The sequence below is a fragment of the Oncorhynchus clarkii genome, chromosome 5 (genome assembly GCF_045791955.1).
Source record: "Oncorhynchus clarkii lewisi isolate Uvic-CL-2024 chromosome 5, UVic_Ocla_1.0, whole genome shotgun sequence".
NCBI lineage: Eukaryota > Metazoa > Chordata > Actinopteri > Salmoniformes > Salmonidae > Oncorhynchus > Oncorhynchus clarkii.
In genome coordinates, this window is record NC_092151.1 from 30,215,152 (window position 1) to 30,230,210 (window position 15,059).

The window sequence follows — 15,059 nt, forward strand, 5'->3', positions numbered from 1 at the left end:
TTTTTGGTGGCAAGTTATAGTGAAATTGAGAGGAAACGTCATAACTTCAAGCACACTGCTCTGGTTCTCCCCAGTTGATATATAGTGTGGGGTGAATTGACTCAAAGGGTTAGTTGAGCCACCCCTTGTTTCTAGGAAACACACAATTTATCATGTGACCAAATATTTTGGAAAAGGCCATTTCATGGAGTCTGTGAAGGAAGAAACACTGAAAAATTGGTCAGTAAATTAGTTAAAAAATTGCAAAAACATTTTCAGTCTAATTAATTAGTGTTACAGTTTTCATGATGCTTGTGTCTAAACCAAAGTAGATCGTTGTATCCCTCTTGTTGTGTTCGTTTCATATAATTCTGTGTTCCCGGTCCCCAAAAAAACGCAGGTGTACAAAAGTTAAATAACACACCCAAAATCGTATGAAAATATGCATAGTGTTTTTTTTTACCACGTGTCATGCATATGAACTCAAGATAGTGTCACAGAGCAGACATCATGACCTGTGTGTAAAAACATAAAACAAGCAGGGGTTTAGCCATTGAGGTTCTTGAGAGAGCAGCCAAGGAAGTGAGAGAAGGGAAGAAGTTGATTTGAGCAGTAACAAGGGATGAAAAAAGTAGAATGAACGACACTGAAGAGGTACATTGACAAAACAGAAAACGAACATGTACCCATGTACTTGCCTATGATTTGGCACAATCGAAACAACATCCTTGTCCCAGACAAATGGTCCAGAAATGGCAGTGTAAGTGATAATGAACAAAGAGATCTACAGTTGAAGTCGGAAATTTACATACACTTAGGTTGGTGTCATTAAAACTTGTTTTTCAACCAATCCACGAATTTCTTGTTAATTAACCAACAGTTTTGGCAAGTCGGTTAGGACATCTACTATGTGCATGACACAAGTACATTTTCCAACAATTGTTTACAGACAGATTATTTCACGTATAATTCACTGTGTTACAATTACAGTGGGTCAGAAGTTAACATACACTAAGTTGACTGTGCCTTTAAATAGCTTGGAAAATTCCAGAAAATGTCATGGCTTTAGCAGCTTCTGTTATGCTAATTGACATCATTTGAGTCAATTGGAGGTGTACCTGTGGATGTATTTCAAGGCCTACCTTCAAACTCAGTGCCTCTTTGCTTGACATCATCGGAAAATCAAAATAAATCAGCCAAGACCTCAGAAAAAACTCCACAAGTCTGGTTCATCCTTGGGAGCAATTTCCAAACGCCTGAAGGTACCAAATTCATATGTACAAACAATAGTATAAACACCATGGGACCATGCAGCCCTCATACCGTTCAGGAAGGAGATGCGTTCTGTCTCCTAGAGATGAACGTACTTCGGTGCAAAAAGTGCAAATCAATCCCAGAACAACAGCAAGGGACCTTGTGAAGATGCTGGAGGAAACCGGTACAAAAGTATCTATATCCACAGTAAAACGAGTCCTATAATCGGCATAACATGAAAGGCTGCTCAGCAAGGAAGAAGCCACTGCTCCAAAATTGCAATAAAAAGCCAGACCAAGGTTTGCAACTGCACATGGGGACAATGATCATACTTTTTGGAGAAATGTCCTCTGGCCTGATGAAACAAAAATAGAACTGTTTGGCCATAATGGCTGTCGTTATGTTTGGAGGAAAAGGGGGAGGCTTGCAAGCCAGAGAACACCATCCCAACCGTGAAACACAGTGGTGGCAGCATCATGTTGTGGTGGTGCTTTGCTGCAGGAGGGACTGGTGCACTTCATAAAATAGATGGCATCATGATGCAGGACAATTATGTGTATGTATTGAAGCAACATCTCAAGACATCAGTTAAACAGTTAAAGCTTGGTCGCAAAATGGGTCTTACAAATGGACAATGACCCCAAGCATACTTCCAAAGTTGTGGCAAAATGTCTTAAGGACAACAAAGTCAAGGTATTGGAGTGGCCATCACAAAGCCCTGACCTCAATCCTAGAGAAAATTTGTGGGTAGAACTGAAAAAGCGTGTGCGAGCAAGAAGGCCTACAAACCTGACTCAGTTACACCAGCTCTGTAAGGAGGAATGGGCCAAAAGTCACCCAACTTATTGTGGGACGCTTGTGGAAGGCTACCCGAAATGTTTGACCCAAGTTAAACAGTTGAAAGGCAATCCTACAAAATACTAATTAAGTGTATGTAAACTTCCGACCCACTGGGAATGTTATGAAAGAAATAAAAGCTGAAATAAATAATTCTCTCTACTATTATTCTGACATTTCACATTCTTAAAATAAAGTGATGATCCTAACTGACCTAAAACAGGGAATTTTTAGTAGGATTAAATGTCAGGAATTATGAAAAACGGAATTTAAATGTATTTGGCTAAGGTGTATGTAAACTTCAGACTTCAACAGTATATCTGAATGTTGGCATACTTTTAAGATATACAGTGTCCTCTATTATTGGAAAAGTAAAGCAACTTTTTTATTTATTTTGGCTCAATACTTCAAAATGTTTGATATTTAACCTCAAAGTCATTGTTTAAGTACAGACTTGTCACTTTCATTTGAGGGTATTTTCATCTATTTCAGGTGAACCGTATTTGTACATAGTCCGTCCCCCCCATTTTAGGGGAGCAAAAGTATTTGGCCAAATTCACTTGTGCATTAAAGTAGTAAAAAGTTAAGTATTTGGTCCCATATTCATAGCACGCAATGACTACATCAAGATTGTGACCCTACAAATTTGTTGGATATATTTCCTGTTTCAGAATATATTTTTTGGGGGGGGATATCTGTGCATCTAGCTTTCTCACTCATTATTCACACCTCATTCAGGATTATCCGTAGCCATGGTAGCATCCACATTTATGTAGAAGTGTTTAAATTTTTTTTATTCTTATTTACTATAAAAGTGACTCAAATGACACAATATATTATTTACCATGAATTTATATTTAGAACAAAATAATCAAACAACCAAATCAAACAGCAAATGCATCTAACAAATTTGTAGAGTCACAAGCTTGATGTATTCATTGCTCATAATCCAAAGTTTTGAAGTATAGAGCCAAAAGAAGAGAAAATGCTTCACTGTCCCAGTAATTACAGTGGGTCCTGCACAGTATATCAACCCCCCATTCCATGAATTAAACTTTGACCTACCATCACCCACTTACCCCTGGGTGGGTCAATTTACCCCGTCCCATACCCGGGGTAAATTGTACCAAGAGACTACTTGTTTTTTTGGACAAGCTTTGTTTTTAAAACTTATGTTTACACAATGATTTATTTCCAGGGCTACACAACATCCTGAAATATATGCAGATATCTTTGTTAGAAATAACTTTTTCCCTTGTTGGAGTGATGCTAAATGTAAATAGTTTTTATCAACATACCCCACTAAGGAGAGTTGAGTACAGGGCTTGAGGTCACTCAGTTTAGAATCTCCTGACCCAGACAAAAGATGAAACCGTACTCGCACGTCTCTACACCAACTGCTGGCGTCATTGATAGAATTGCAGTGCAATCAATGTAAGTGCCAATCTGAGCTAGAGTACAGTAGGTCTTGCAGGCCAAGACCCAGACCGACACAGAACAAGACTGTTTATGAGGTCACTAGAGAGCCAGAAGAAAGGGTGTATATATCTAGTGTATCGGGGTTGGAGAGGTAGACACATTATCTGTCGTCTTTGGCTAAGAAGTTTTTACTTAACACTTAGTGGTCTACTTGAAACCTTATTCCAGGGTTGCCCTCTCTCACCATATGTCATGTCCCCTTCCTAAGGCACAAAGGGAAATATGTGGCCACCTTGCCATGACAAAGTCACAACACTGTATGAAGAGTGAGGCAAATATTTAATGTTTGTTTCCTCTTTATGGTAGGTGGCAATTTCCAGCTGTTCAAGCATACATTTACACCAAACAACCCACAGGGTGACAAAAGGGAAACATTGACATTCCTGACTGTCTCTGGGGAGAGCAATGAAAGAGTACCATAAAACATCGCATTTGTCAACTTAGGTGGTGGGAAAATATATTTCCAACTACCCAGTAAGCAAAATTACGTTACAACGACATCTAAAAGACATTAAAACTTGCAGCAATAATATTCAAAGTTGTCCAACCAACAGAATAAACCAACAGACCACTTCCACTACAATAACATTCTCAGTAATGGTTACAGAGAGAAAAATATATTGCTATGACTTATGTTGTTGATCTACCTTAGTTGAATGCACTGACTATAAGTCACTCTGGATAAGAGGGTCTGCTGAATGACCAACATGTGTATGTAAAAAGAAACACTTGCAAAGTATGCTGAGTATTATTCTAATGAGCTCCGCACCCAAACAAATACACATTTGGTCAGACCAGACCAAATCATAGAGGCTATGTTTCACAAATTTGAACAGAACAGTACCGTATGGCTCAGTACAGTAGAGTATGGTACAGGACAGTAGAGTTTTATTCAGTACGGTACAGCAGAGTATGGTACAGTAGTTTAATTCAGTAGAGCACAGTACATTTTAATGCAGTACAGTAGTGTTTAATTCAGAAGGGTAGAGCACAGTGCAGTACAGTTTAGTTTGTAAAGTATCAAATCAAATTTATTTATATAGCCCTTCGTACATCAGCTGATATCTCAAAGTGCTGTACAGAAACCCAACCTAAAACCCCAAACAGCAAGCAATGCAGGTATAGAAGCACGGTGGCTAGGAAAACCTCCCTAGAAAGGCCAAAACCTAGGAAGAAACCTAGAGAGGAACCAGGCAATGTGGGGGGGGGGGCAGTCCTCTTCTGGCTGTGCCGGGTGGAGATTATAACAGAACATGGCCAAGATGTTCAAATGTTCATAAATGACCAGCATGGTCAAATAATAATAATCACAGGCAGAACAGTTGAAACTGGAGCAGCAGCACGGCCAGGTGGACTGGGGACAGCAAGGAGTCATTTTGTCAGGTAGTCCTGAGGCATGGTCCTAGGGCTCAGGTCCTCCGAGAGAGAGAAAGAAAGAGAGAAAGAGAGAATTAGAGAGAGCATACTTAAATTCACACAGGACACCGGATAGGACAGGAGAAGTACTCCAGATATAACAAACTGACCCTAGCCCCCCGACACATTAACTACTGCAGCATAAATACTGGAGGCTGAGACAGGAGGGGTCAGGAGACACTGTGGCCCCATCCGATGACACCCCCGGACAGGGCCAAACAAGAAGGATATAACCCCACCCACTTTGCCAAGGCACAGCCCCCACACCACTAGAGGGATATCTTCAACCACCAACTTACCATCCTGAGACAAGGCCGAGTATAGCCCACAAAGATCTCCGCCACGGCACAACATAAGGGGGGGGGGGGGGGGGCAACCCATAATGTTTTTAAAGTAGGGTACAATACAGTACATTATACTGTATTATACAATGTGTGGGTCTAATCCTGAATGCTGATTGGTTAAAACCACATTCCAGCCGGTGTCTATTCCACAGGTTACCACCGGCTAACTCTATGCCGTTGAAATGCCTATTTAATATGTTCCATCTGACTGCGCAATCCACTGTATAATCAGCCCAGCCAATCAATTTATAAACTTGATCTCCACTATAAAAAGCCTCTAGTCATTATCTCACATTTCTTTAAGATTAACATTTAGTTTACAACAGTGTAGATTTTACAAACCTTGCTGTCTGTCTCTATGACATTTGAAAAAAATTCAATATTCAAATTCCAGCTGTCCCATAGTAATGAACGTGCCGGAACGTGTTTCTCAGCCAGTCAAAATCATGATTCCTTTGGAATCATTTTTATGGATATATACAAAGAAATATAAATTGAAAAAAGGTCAAATGAAAGGAAGTGCAGCGAGCTTGCAGTCTTTCCTGCTTCAGTTTGAAGTGGAAGTGATTCTGTTAGCTGTGTTGTTGGCTAGCTCCTATGAACAACAGTGTCCTGACAAGAGAGCACATTTTCTATGCCAGGCGAAATCGTGCCTCATTGGCTCATTGATATGAATGTATCCAAATAAATGTCACTAGAAAACAGCTTAAACAAATTCAGATACTTTGTTGTTTTTCTGGCTGCACTATTTGAGGTGACTGTAAGTAAGCCATAGTTGGCTGGCTAGCTAGCAAGCAAGGGATAAGAACGTTGCCAGCCAGTGTGGCAATGGAACATTTAGAACGACTGAGTCGCGTCCATAGATAAAGAACAAAAAATACTATGAATAAATTCATCCAAATAATGTTTTTAATTAAAGGGCACCCTCCTGGCCACTTTTGATGTGGAGTATTTGTACTCTAACATTCCACACTTGCTTCAGCAGAGAAGACCCTTGCTCCATCCAATTGCATCTTGCAACTCGCTGAACTGATATTATCCAATAACTACTTCATCTTTGAGTCAGACTTTTCCCTTCAAATTCAGGGTGTCGCCATGGGCTCCCCTTTTGCCCCAAACTATGTGAATCTGTGTGTGGGACAATTTGAAAAAGCACTCATTTACAAAACAGAGATACACCCCCTACTTTCTAAAATCATCCTATGGAAGAGATACATAGAATCCTTTTGTGCTCTGGGAAGGAAGTCGGCAGGAACTACAGTGGGGCAAAAAGGTTTTCAGTCAGCCACCAATTGTGCAAGTTCTCCCACTTAAAAAGATGAGAGGCCTGTAATTTTCACCATAGGTACACTTCAACTATGACAGACAAAATGAGAAAAAAAATCCAGAAAATCACATTGTAGGATTTTTAATGAATTCATTTGCAAATTATGGTGGAAAAAAGTATTTGGTCAATAACAAAAGTTTATCTCAATACTTTGTTATATACCCTTTGTTGGCAATGACAGAGGTCAAATGTTTTCTGTAAGTCTTCACAAGGTTTTCACACACTGTTACTGATATTTTGGCCCATTCCTCCATGCAGATCTCCTCTAGAGCAGTGATGTTTTGGGGCTGTTGCTGGGCAACACGGACTTTCAACTCCCTCCAAAGATTTTCTATGGGGTTGAGATCTGGAGACTGGCTAGGCCACTCCAGGACCTTGAAATGTTTCTTACGAAGCCACTCCTTCGTTGCCCGGGCAGTGTGTTTGGGATCATTGTCATGCTGAAAGACCCAGCCACGTTTCATCTTCAATGCCCTTGCTGATGGAAGGAGGTTTTCACTCAAAATCTCACGATACATGGCCCCATTTATTCTTTCCTTTACACGGATCAGTCGTCCTGGTCCCTTTGCAGAAAAACAGCCCCAAAGCATGATGTTTCCACCCCCATGCTTCACAGTAGGTATGGTGTTCTTTGGATGCAACTCAGCATTCTTTGTCCTCCAAACACGACGAGTTGAGTTTTTACCAAAAAGTTATATTTTGGTTTCATCTGACCATATGACATTCTCTCAATCTTCTTCTGGATCATCCAAATGCTCTCTAGCAAACTTCAGACGGGCCTGGACATGTACTGCCTTAAGCAGGGGGACACGTCTGGCACTGCAGGATTTGAGTCCCTGGCGGTGTAGTGTGTTACTGATGGTAGGCTTTGTTACTTTGGTCCCAGCTCTCTGCAGGTCATTCACTAGGTCCCCCCGTGTGGTTCTGGGATTTTTGCTCATCGTTCTTGTGATCATTTTGACCCCACAGGGTGAGATCTTGCGTGGAGCCCCAGATCGAGGGAGATTATCAGTGGTCTTGTATGTCTTCCATTTCCTAATAATTGCTCCCACAGTTGATTTCTTCAAACCAAGCTGCTTACCTATTGCAGATTCAGTCTTCCCAGCCTGGTGCAGGTCTACAATTTTGTTTCCGGTGTCCTTTGACAGCTCTTTGGTCTTGGCCATAGTGGAGTTTTGAGTGTGACTGTATGAGGTTGTGGACAGGTGTTTTTTATACTGATAACAAGTTCAAACAGGTGCCATTAATACAGGTAATGAGTGGAGGACAGAGGAGCCTCTTAAAGAAGAAGTTACAGGTCTGTGAGAGCCAGAAATCTTGCTTGTTTGTAGGTGACCAAATACTTATTTTCCACCATAAATTGCAAATAAATTCATTAAAAATCCTACAATGTGATTTTCTAGATTTTTTTCCTCATTTTGTCTGTCATAGTTGAAGTGTACCTATGATGAAAATTACAGGCCTCTCTCATCTTTTTAAGTGGGAGAACTTGCACAATTGGTGGCTGACTAAATACTTTTTTGCCCCACTGTAAATGAATTCCAAACTCTGAAACGAGAGCACTGAATATCTCAAATTCACCATGCAGACTGATGAGAGAAATAAATTACCTGTACTTATGGATCATCAAAGAGAATGATGCATTACATACAGACATATACACAAAGCCCACAGACCGCTATACCTTGCTGTGCGGATAGTATGCATCCCCTTCCCCTCAGGAATGGTCTACCATGTAGCCAGTTATGCAGGGTTAAACAAATCTGTGGCCACCAGTCAGATTTTGACAGCAATTCTAAGAAAATTACAGATAAATTCAAAATGAGAGGCTGCAAGGACAAAACTCACTGCTGCAATGATGAAAATATCTAAAAATCCCAAAAATTAATTGCTAAAAACTAAACCAAAGAAGAAAAATAACGGAACAGTGTTTTGCTCTAAGTACACCAGGTGTAATGAAAGCAATCCTGAAAAAGCAATGGCATATTCTGCAATCAGACACCTCTTCAAGGAGCCCCCACTGGTGGTCTATAAGCATGGTCGCAGTATTGGGGATATCTTGGTGAGATCTGACCTGCCCCCTGAGCCCACTCAGACACTCTTGACACCCATTACAAATGGGAACTACAAATGTGGATCATGCGCACAGTGCAATAGCACTACAAAAACATCCTTCAGACACCCACATACAGGTTGAAAAATCCCTGTTAGGGGTGTCATATCATGCAAGACAAAGGGGGTAATCGATTCACCTGTTCATGTGAGAAAGCCTATGTCGGACAAACGGAAAGACAATTAAAACAACGCATAGCTGAACACTGCAGCTCAGGTGTAAGAACACAGACTATCCAGTAGCAGCTCACTTTGTTGAAGCTAACCATCCCATTTCCCTTAAATACACAGGCATTGAGCATGTTGCTCTACCAATGAGAGGAGGTAACATTGAGATCCTACTACTACAGAGGGAAGCCTACTGGATATCCTGTTTAAAAACATTGACCCCTAGTGGTCTGAATATTGACTTTGATCTCAGGTCCTTCTAATGACCAGTTAAACTTTCTGTGAAGAGGTCTTGTAAATAAATGTTTTTTTTCTACAGCTTATCAAAGTACACCCAATATGTTTCCCCTGTTGATGATGCTTATTATACATTATGGTTGAACCAAAAGATTACATGTAACATTTTTTTTTAAATGAAATTGGAAATATTTAAATATATAGGTGAAATTAAATGAAACAATAATGTCTGTTGATGCTAATGCTAATGATAACAATGGCATAATATATTCAATGTGCTGTGGGCTTTTAACAGTTTCACTCAATTCATTCCTGATCAACCTAGCAATTATGACACACCCCTCACTATTGTCATTGGTTGCACTAATTGCACTGTTTGTGTTCATAACCTGGTTCAAGCATTCCTGACATTGCCGGTGTTTTCGTCTCAGACCTAACAACACCCGTGCCAATATATCCTCCAAACACAAGCTTCTCAGGCATTATCACTTAACTATACCGTACTTTACTGTATTGATCTATACTTTGCTGTACTATACTTTACTTGAATGTATTGTACACTGCTGTGTTCTACTGTACTGTGCTGTCCAAACTTGCGAAACATAGATGTCTATGTTTGGGATAAATCAAAGCCGGTCCAGACTGCACCAAAGAAATATGTCTATGATTGGTTCAGATTTGGTCCGGTCAGGACCAAAAATGTACTTCCATGGACTTTGAAATCAAGGCCAGTCCAGATTGCACAAAAGACAAAGACAAAAAAAAGACAGCCAGTCTGGACAAAAAAAAAAAACTTCTTAAAAATGTTGGCAATCGGTTGGTGCTTAGTTTACAATTACAATGCCGTTTTGCTGGTGGAAGTGCTGAACATCAAATGGTCAGTTCTACGGCTTTGTTTTAGTTAACCTAATGCACAGTCTTTTACTACAGACATGGAAGGTTACAGTACAAGTGGGATATTAAACTGGAATTATAGATGTAATGTTTTTGGATGGCTTTGTTGTGCAATTATTAAATCCAACTTCAGCCTCCTGGCCTACTCTTGAAAGAGAATTTTCCAATCCTGGGTGTTTACACAATTTCATTGATTACTGCTGAACATTTAAGAGTTAAGACATGACATCCAACTTTGGTTTCATATATTTTAAATAGGAAATCGTGTAGGGATGGTATCTAACTGCATCAAGAGAATTGTTTGATGGCTTGTCACTTACCAGTCTAAGTCCTCTTGTTTTGCCTCAGAATCAGTGAAAGTGTAGAATATGTGTTAGATTGTTTGAATTGTAGCCACTAGAGGGATACACATACGCTTTCCAAACTCAGTAAACCCCGTCCCATCACAATGTGCCATGGAAAAATGGAATTGCAGTGAGTACCTGTGACTTCCCACTTCGGCAAAAAAAAAAACACAGCCCGGAACATTCGAAACATCAGTTGCTCACTCTTAAAAAGACTTTCCGAGTAATTGCTCTTAAAGCAGACGCCCAGTGCTGGCTCTCTCTCTCCATGTGTCTCTCTGTTTCAGGCAAATCAATGAGGATCGCAATGCTTATTACTTCTGCAGCTCTCTCTCGCTTTACAAGATGATGTTGTGCATTTCAACTTTTGAAAATCAAAAAGCAAGTCAAGGAATTTTTCTTTAATAAAATAATGACAGGTCGGTTTATTTTCACTTATTTGGAATTTTAATATGTGGCATTTTGTATACTGTTTTGCAGGTGGGATAAGAAAACAACAAAACGGTGTGACAAGCGTTTGGCGGACAATTGTGGGTTTCTGCGAGTAACTCATACAATCCAAGGAGTGATGGGGGGCACCATCAACCTCATCCCCCTCTCTGATTGAGAACTTATTAGTCATCCCTTTGGTTTAATGAGACCTATTGAAAAGACACCGTGGAACATATGCATGAATCAAATATTCCTGTGTTCATTGAATCTCTCCAGAAGAGTCTTACTTTTACATGGGCAAGGAAAGGGGGTCGTGGCTTAACATTATAAAGGGTGACATTACAGTATGCTTCATGGGTTTATTTAGACTGAATCTACGGTTTGACAAGCGGCTGTAAAGAAAAAAACAAAACAAAGCGAAACTCGGGAAGAGCATTGTGGACCTACGAATTTTAGCCTATATTTTTCAAATTTATTTCTATTCATTGCTCTTTTTAAAAGTGGTACCACCTCTTCTCCTGAAAATGAAACTTTGGACTTTTCCCTGGCTGCTTTGCCTGGTGATACTCATCTTATGTTTTGGATCAGAGTGCGGGACTGTCCGGAGAAAGGGGAGATCCAAAAGAGACTTGGTGCGTATCAGGGAGGCGAGAGCCACCTTTCCAGGGGCTTGTGCCACACGCTTGCCCCGGGGCAAACGCTCATTGCCCGGCTTGGAACGACGTGTACCTCGCCAGCGCCGGCGCTCCTCCCAGGCGGAGGAGAACTCTCCAGGTCGGGGGAAAGCTGTTTATTTTACCGGCAGGGGTGACCAACTTCGGCTTAAGCCGGGCGTGGAGATACCGAGAGGGAATTTTACGCTGGAGATGTGGATCAAACCAGAAGGAGGTCAACGATCTCCTACGGTGATTGCAGGTAGCCTACACAACTGTCACAGTTCACAAATTAATGATGGAATGGTTTTATTAGTCTTATGCGACCTAAAACTCAAAAGCATATTTAAAAGTTTAGTGTGAAACCTGTATATTGTATTAAAACGCACACATGAAGCAATAAAGTAGGCTATGTTAGTAAACCAAATGAAAGTCATAACTCACCTTTAGCTTTGTAGGCTATTATTATATAATTGTTTAGATCAAACCATGCACGGTTGTCTCAGTAAAACAACATGCACTCATAAGTGAGTTGAGAGTGAGTTAATTTCAGAACTGATCCGCGCCAATGATGTAATGCCTTGAAAATAGCAGTATCAGAAATGTTATTCTAGGTTATTCATACAGTATGTGTATAAAATCCATTCATTACAACGAGGACCCCTGTAGTAATATAACCTGTAAACGAAAATCGTATCTGAGTGATCATACCCAAGTATATGCATGCATAAGCATATACTTGGGTATGATAATTCAGATACGATTTTCGTTCACAGGTGAAATTACTACAGAGTTCCTCATTGTAATGAATGGATTTTATACACATACTGTTTGAATAACCTGGTATATTTTTTGAAAATTTCCTTCTATGAACTTTCATGCGTAAAATGACTCAAATATTGGTTATAGCAATTGTAGATAAGCTAGCCTATTTTAAGGTTGTTCGATATTGGCATTTATACTGCATCACTTGATTGACAGGTGATGTCATCGTGCGTAGAAATGGTGTTATTTATGAGGCGTCTGGCTATTTTAAACTATGATGTAATGCTAGAAACGTTGAATTCGTGGGCACGTCACAGCAGGCAAAGGGGGAGAGTGAGAGAAATATGTTTTATTCTGAAGTGACTAGAGAGCACTGTGCGTGCCGCAAATCCAAAATGCTTCCCAATCGACACTTCTGGATTGGCTGTGGAGGTTACGAGACCGGAATAGAGCCGCGGAGTGGCGCGCTATGAGCGTTTGAGATCCCTCAAACCCAGCCGCAGACATAGGCTATGCGCGTAACATTAGGTGACTCTAACTTTGACACAATTAACATTAGGTGACGCTAACATTGACGAAATTAAAACCCTCTAATAGATTGGGGGGTCTTGGCAGTACAGTCTATAGATTTTAATATGTGGTTTAAGCGTTGTAAAGTGATAGGAGGGAGAAAGTAGCCTGCTTCATCCACGCACAACGCACCTTGTGAATGTTATGTGAGTCGTCTCGGATATCCGAGACCTTGCGCAACGTAAACTAGGCAACGGCACACGGTAGCCTACATTGCCGGAAAGAACCCGTCTTTAGAGACTATTGTGTGAGCGAGCACAGAACATTATTGAGAAGACACCGAGCTGGCAAAACTATTTCATGTTATTCTGAAATCCACAATGCCAAATCTTTGACGGCATTTCTTTCAAATTTAGGTCTATGTACTGTTTATATATTTCGGTGTCTGTGCCACTGCTTCTGATGTAGATTGGTATGAGATTCGATCCCATGGGCTGCCAACAGGGAGCGTAGCAAACAACTGACTGCTTGTGTGCAGATGCGTACTATTGTAGTTTACCCCTTGTGAGGCACTTACCCTTGAGAAGGGAGGGTTTCACGCACACAGACACACACACTTCTGCTAAGGCAATCTTGATTAATGTGTTGTTTAGCATAGTATGTTTATTATGATAGACCTGTTATTGTACTTAGTGAAGGCCTCTCATGGACTGAGACACACATACTGTATATTCTGGTCTACTGTACCATCCCTGTTTTTGCGTGTACGTGTGTTCTGTATTTGTGTCTGGATGTGTGGCTACCCCAGCTTTTCCCAAACGTGGTCCTTGGGACCACAAGGGATGCACATTTAGATTTTTGCCCCAACACTACACAGCTGATTCAAAGCTTGATGACTAGTTGATTATTTGAATCAGCTGTGTAGTGTAAGGGTAAACCAAAACGTGCACCCCTTGCCTCCCAGAGGACCAAGTTTGGGAAACACTGGTCTAGCCACTGGACACACTGGTTGAGTCAATGTTGTTTCCACATCATTTCAATTAAATGACGTTGAACCAACTTGGAAGATAAGTTGAATTGAAGGCTGTGCCCAGTGGGTAGGAGTAGAGCTGGGACAATAAACCACAAATTATTAACATCGACCACTTATTGCGAACATTTTGCTGATATCGTTCATTACGATAAATAACCTATACTGGAGACATGTAAAGTTTGAAATGAAATGTTAGCTAGTATGGGTGATTGTTGATGGGACAATTGATAGCTACAATATTTCAAGTCGTAGTAGAAGTAGTTTTAAGGGTAATATGTAAAAAAAAAAAAATAATAATACATTATGAACTTAGCGTTCAATTTATCATTATAGTGATAATTCAGTCAATTTATCGGGATATAGATTTTTGCCCATATTGTCCTGGTCTATTAGCTACGCTCTTAGCTACACTCTTTGGCTATCCCCCCAGGAGAACCCTTTTTGGCTCGAAGTAGAACTCATTTGTGTTCCACGTAGAACTACATGGATCTCAAAGGGTTCTACCTGGAATCAAAAGGGTTCTACGTGGAACTATAAAGGGTTCTCCTATGGGGACAGCCAAAGAACCCTTTCAGGTTCTAGAGAACACCTTGTTTTCTCAGAGTGTAGGTTTGGTCTGGGGTTGGGGGCAGCCTAAGCCAGACCCTTATTAAATTCTCTCTAGGCATTTCAACTCGTTGGGGAATCTGTTGAGAGCTTTGTGATTCAGATGAATGTCTTAGCCCGACGGAGTAATGTTATATCACTTATATTCAAATCAAATCACATTTTATTTGTAATATGCCAAATACAACAGGTGTAGACTTTACTGTGAAATGCTTACTTAAGAGCCCTTTCACAACAATGCATATTAACCTCATACTTGTCTTAGCCTATCCTATGCATGTCATTTTATTGTTTGTTTTCATAACATTAAGATTAGTGTGTTTGGGAAAAGACCCTTGTAATAATAAAAAATACAAATAAAATCCCAATCGACAAATATTATAATGCCTAATCTTTTAAATCCAACAATCCCAGGCCTAAAGCAGTCTCATCCTGTAGTTTTGACCCGGGCTTGTTTTCTACAGCTGTTTCACCCTAGTTGTTTTTATCACTGTCACTGCTTTTTGATTGAGTGTGTCAACTCACCGTTTGATAATTGAGGGGAGACGAGTAGTACAGTAGTGTGGTATATACTTAGTGTTTACCATACAACACACACAGGGAGACCTCTGAGTGGACCAAAGTGACTGGCGGAGGACCAGAGATAACTCCTGTAAAAATGTGTCTGTG

General features: G+C 40.4%; 1 protein-coding gene across 1 annotated transcript in view; it reads left to right on the plus strand.

Moving 5' to 3' along the window:
* The first annotated feature begins 11,178 nt into the window (after positions 1–11,178).
* Positions 11,179–15,059, plus strand: part of LOC139408644 (pappalysin-1-like) — a 115,346-nt gene continuing 111,465 nt past the window's right edge. The window contains exon 1 of the mRNA XM_071152796.1: positions 11,179–11,738. Within this exon, the coding sequence (XP_071008897.1) occupies positions 11,348–11,738 (391 nt within the window). The 5' untranslated portion in view covers positions 11,179–11,347. The remainder of the gene's footprint in view (positions 11,739–15,059) is intronic.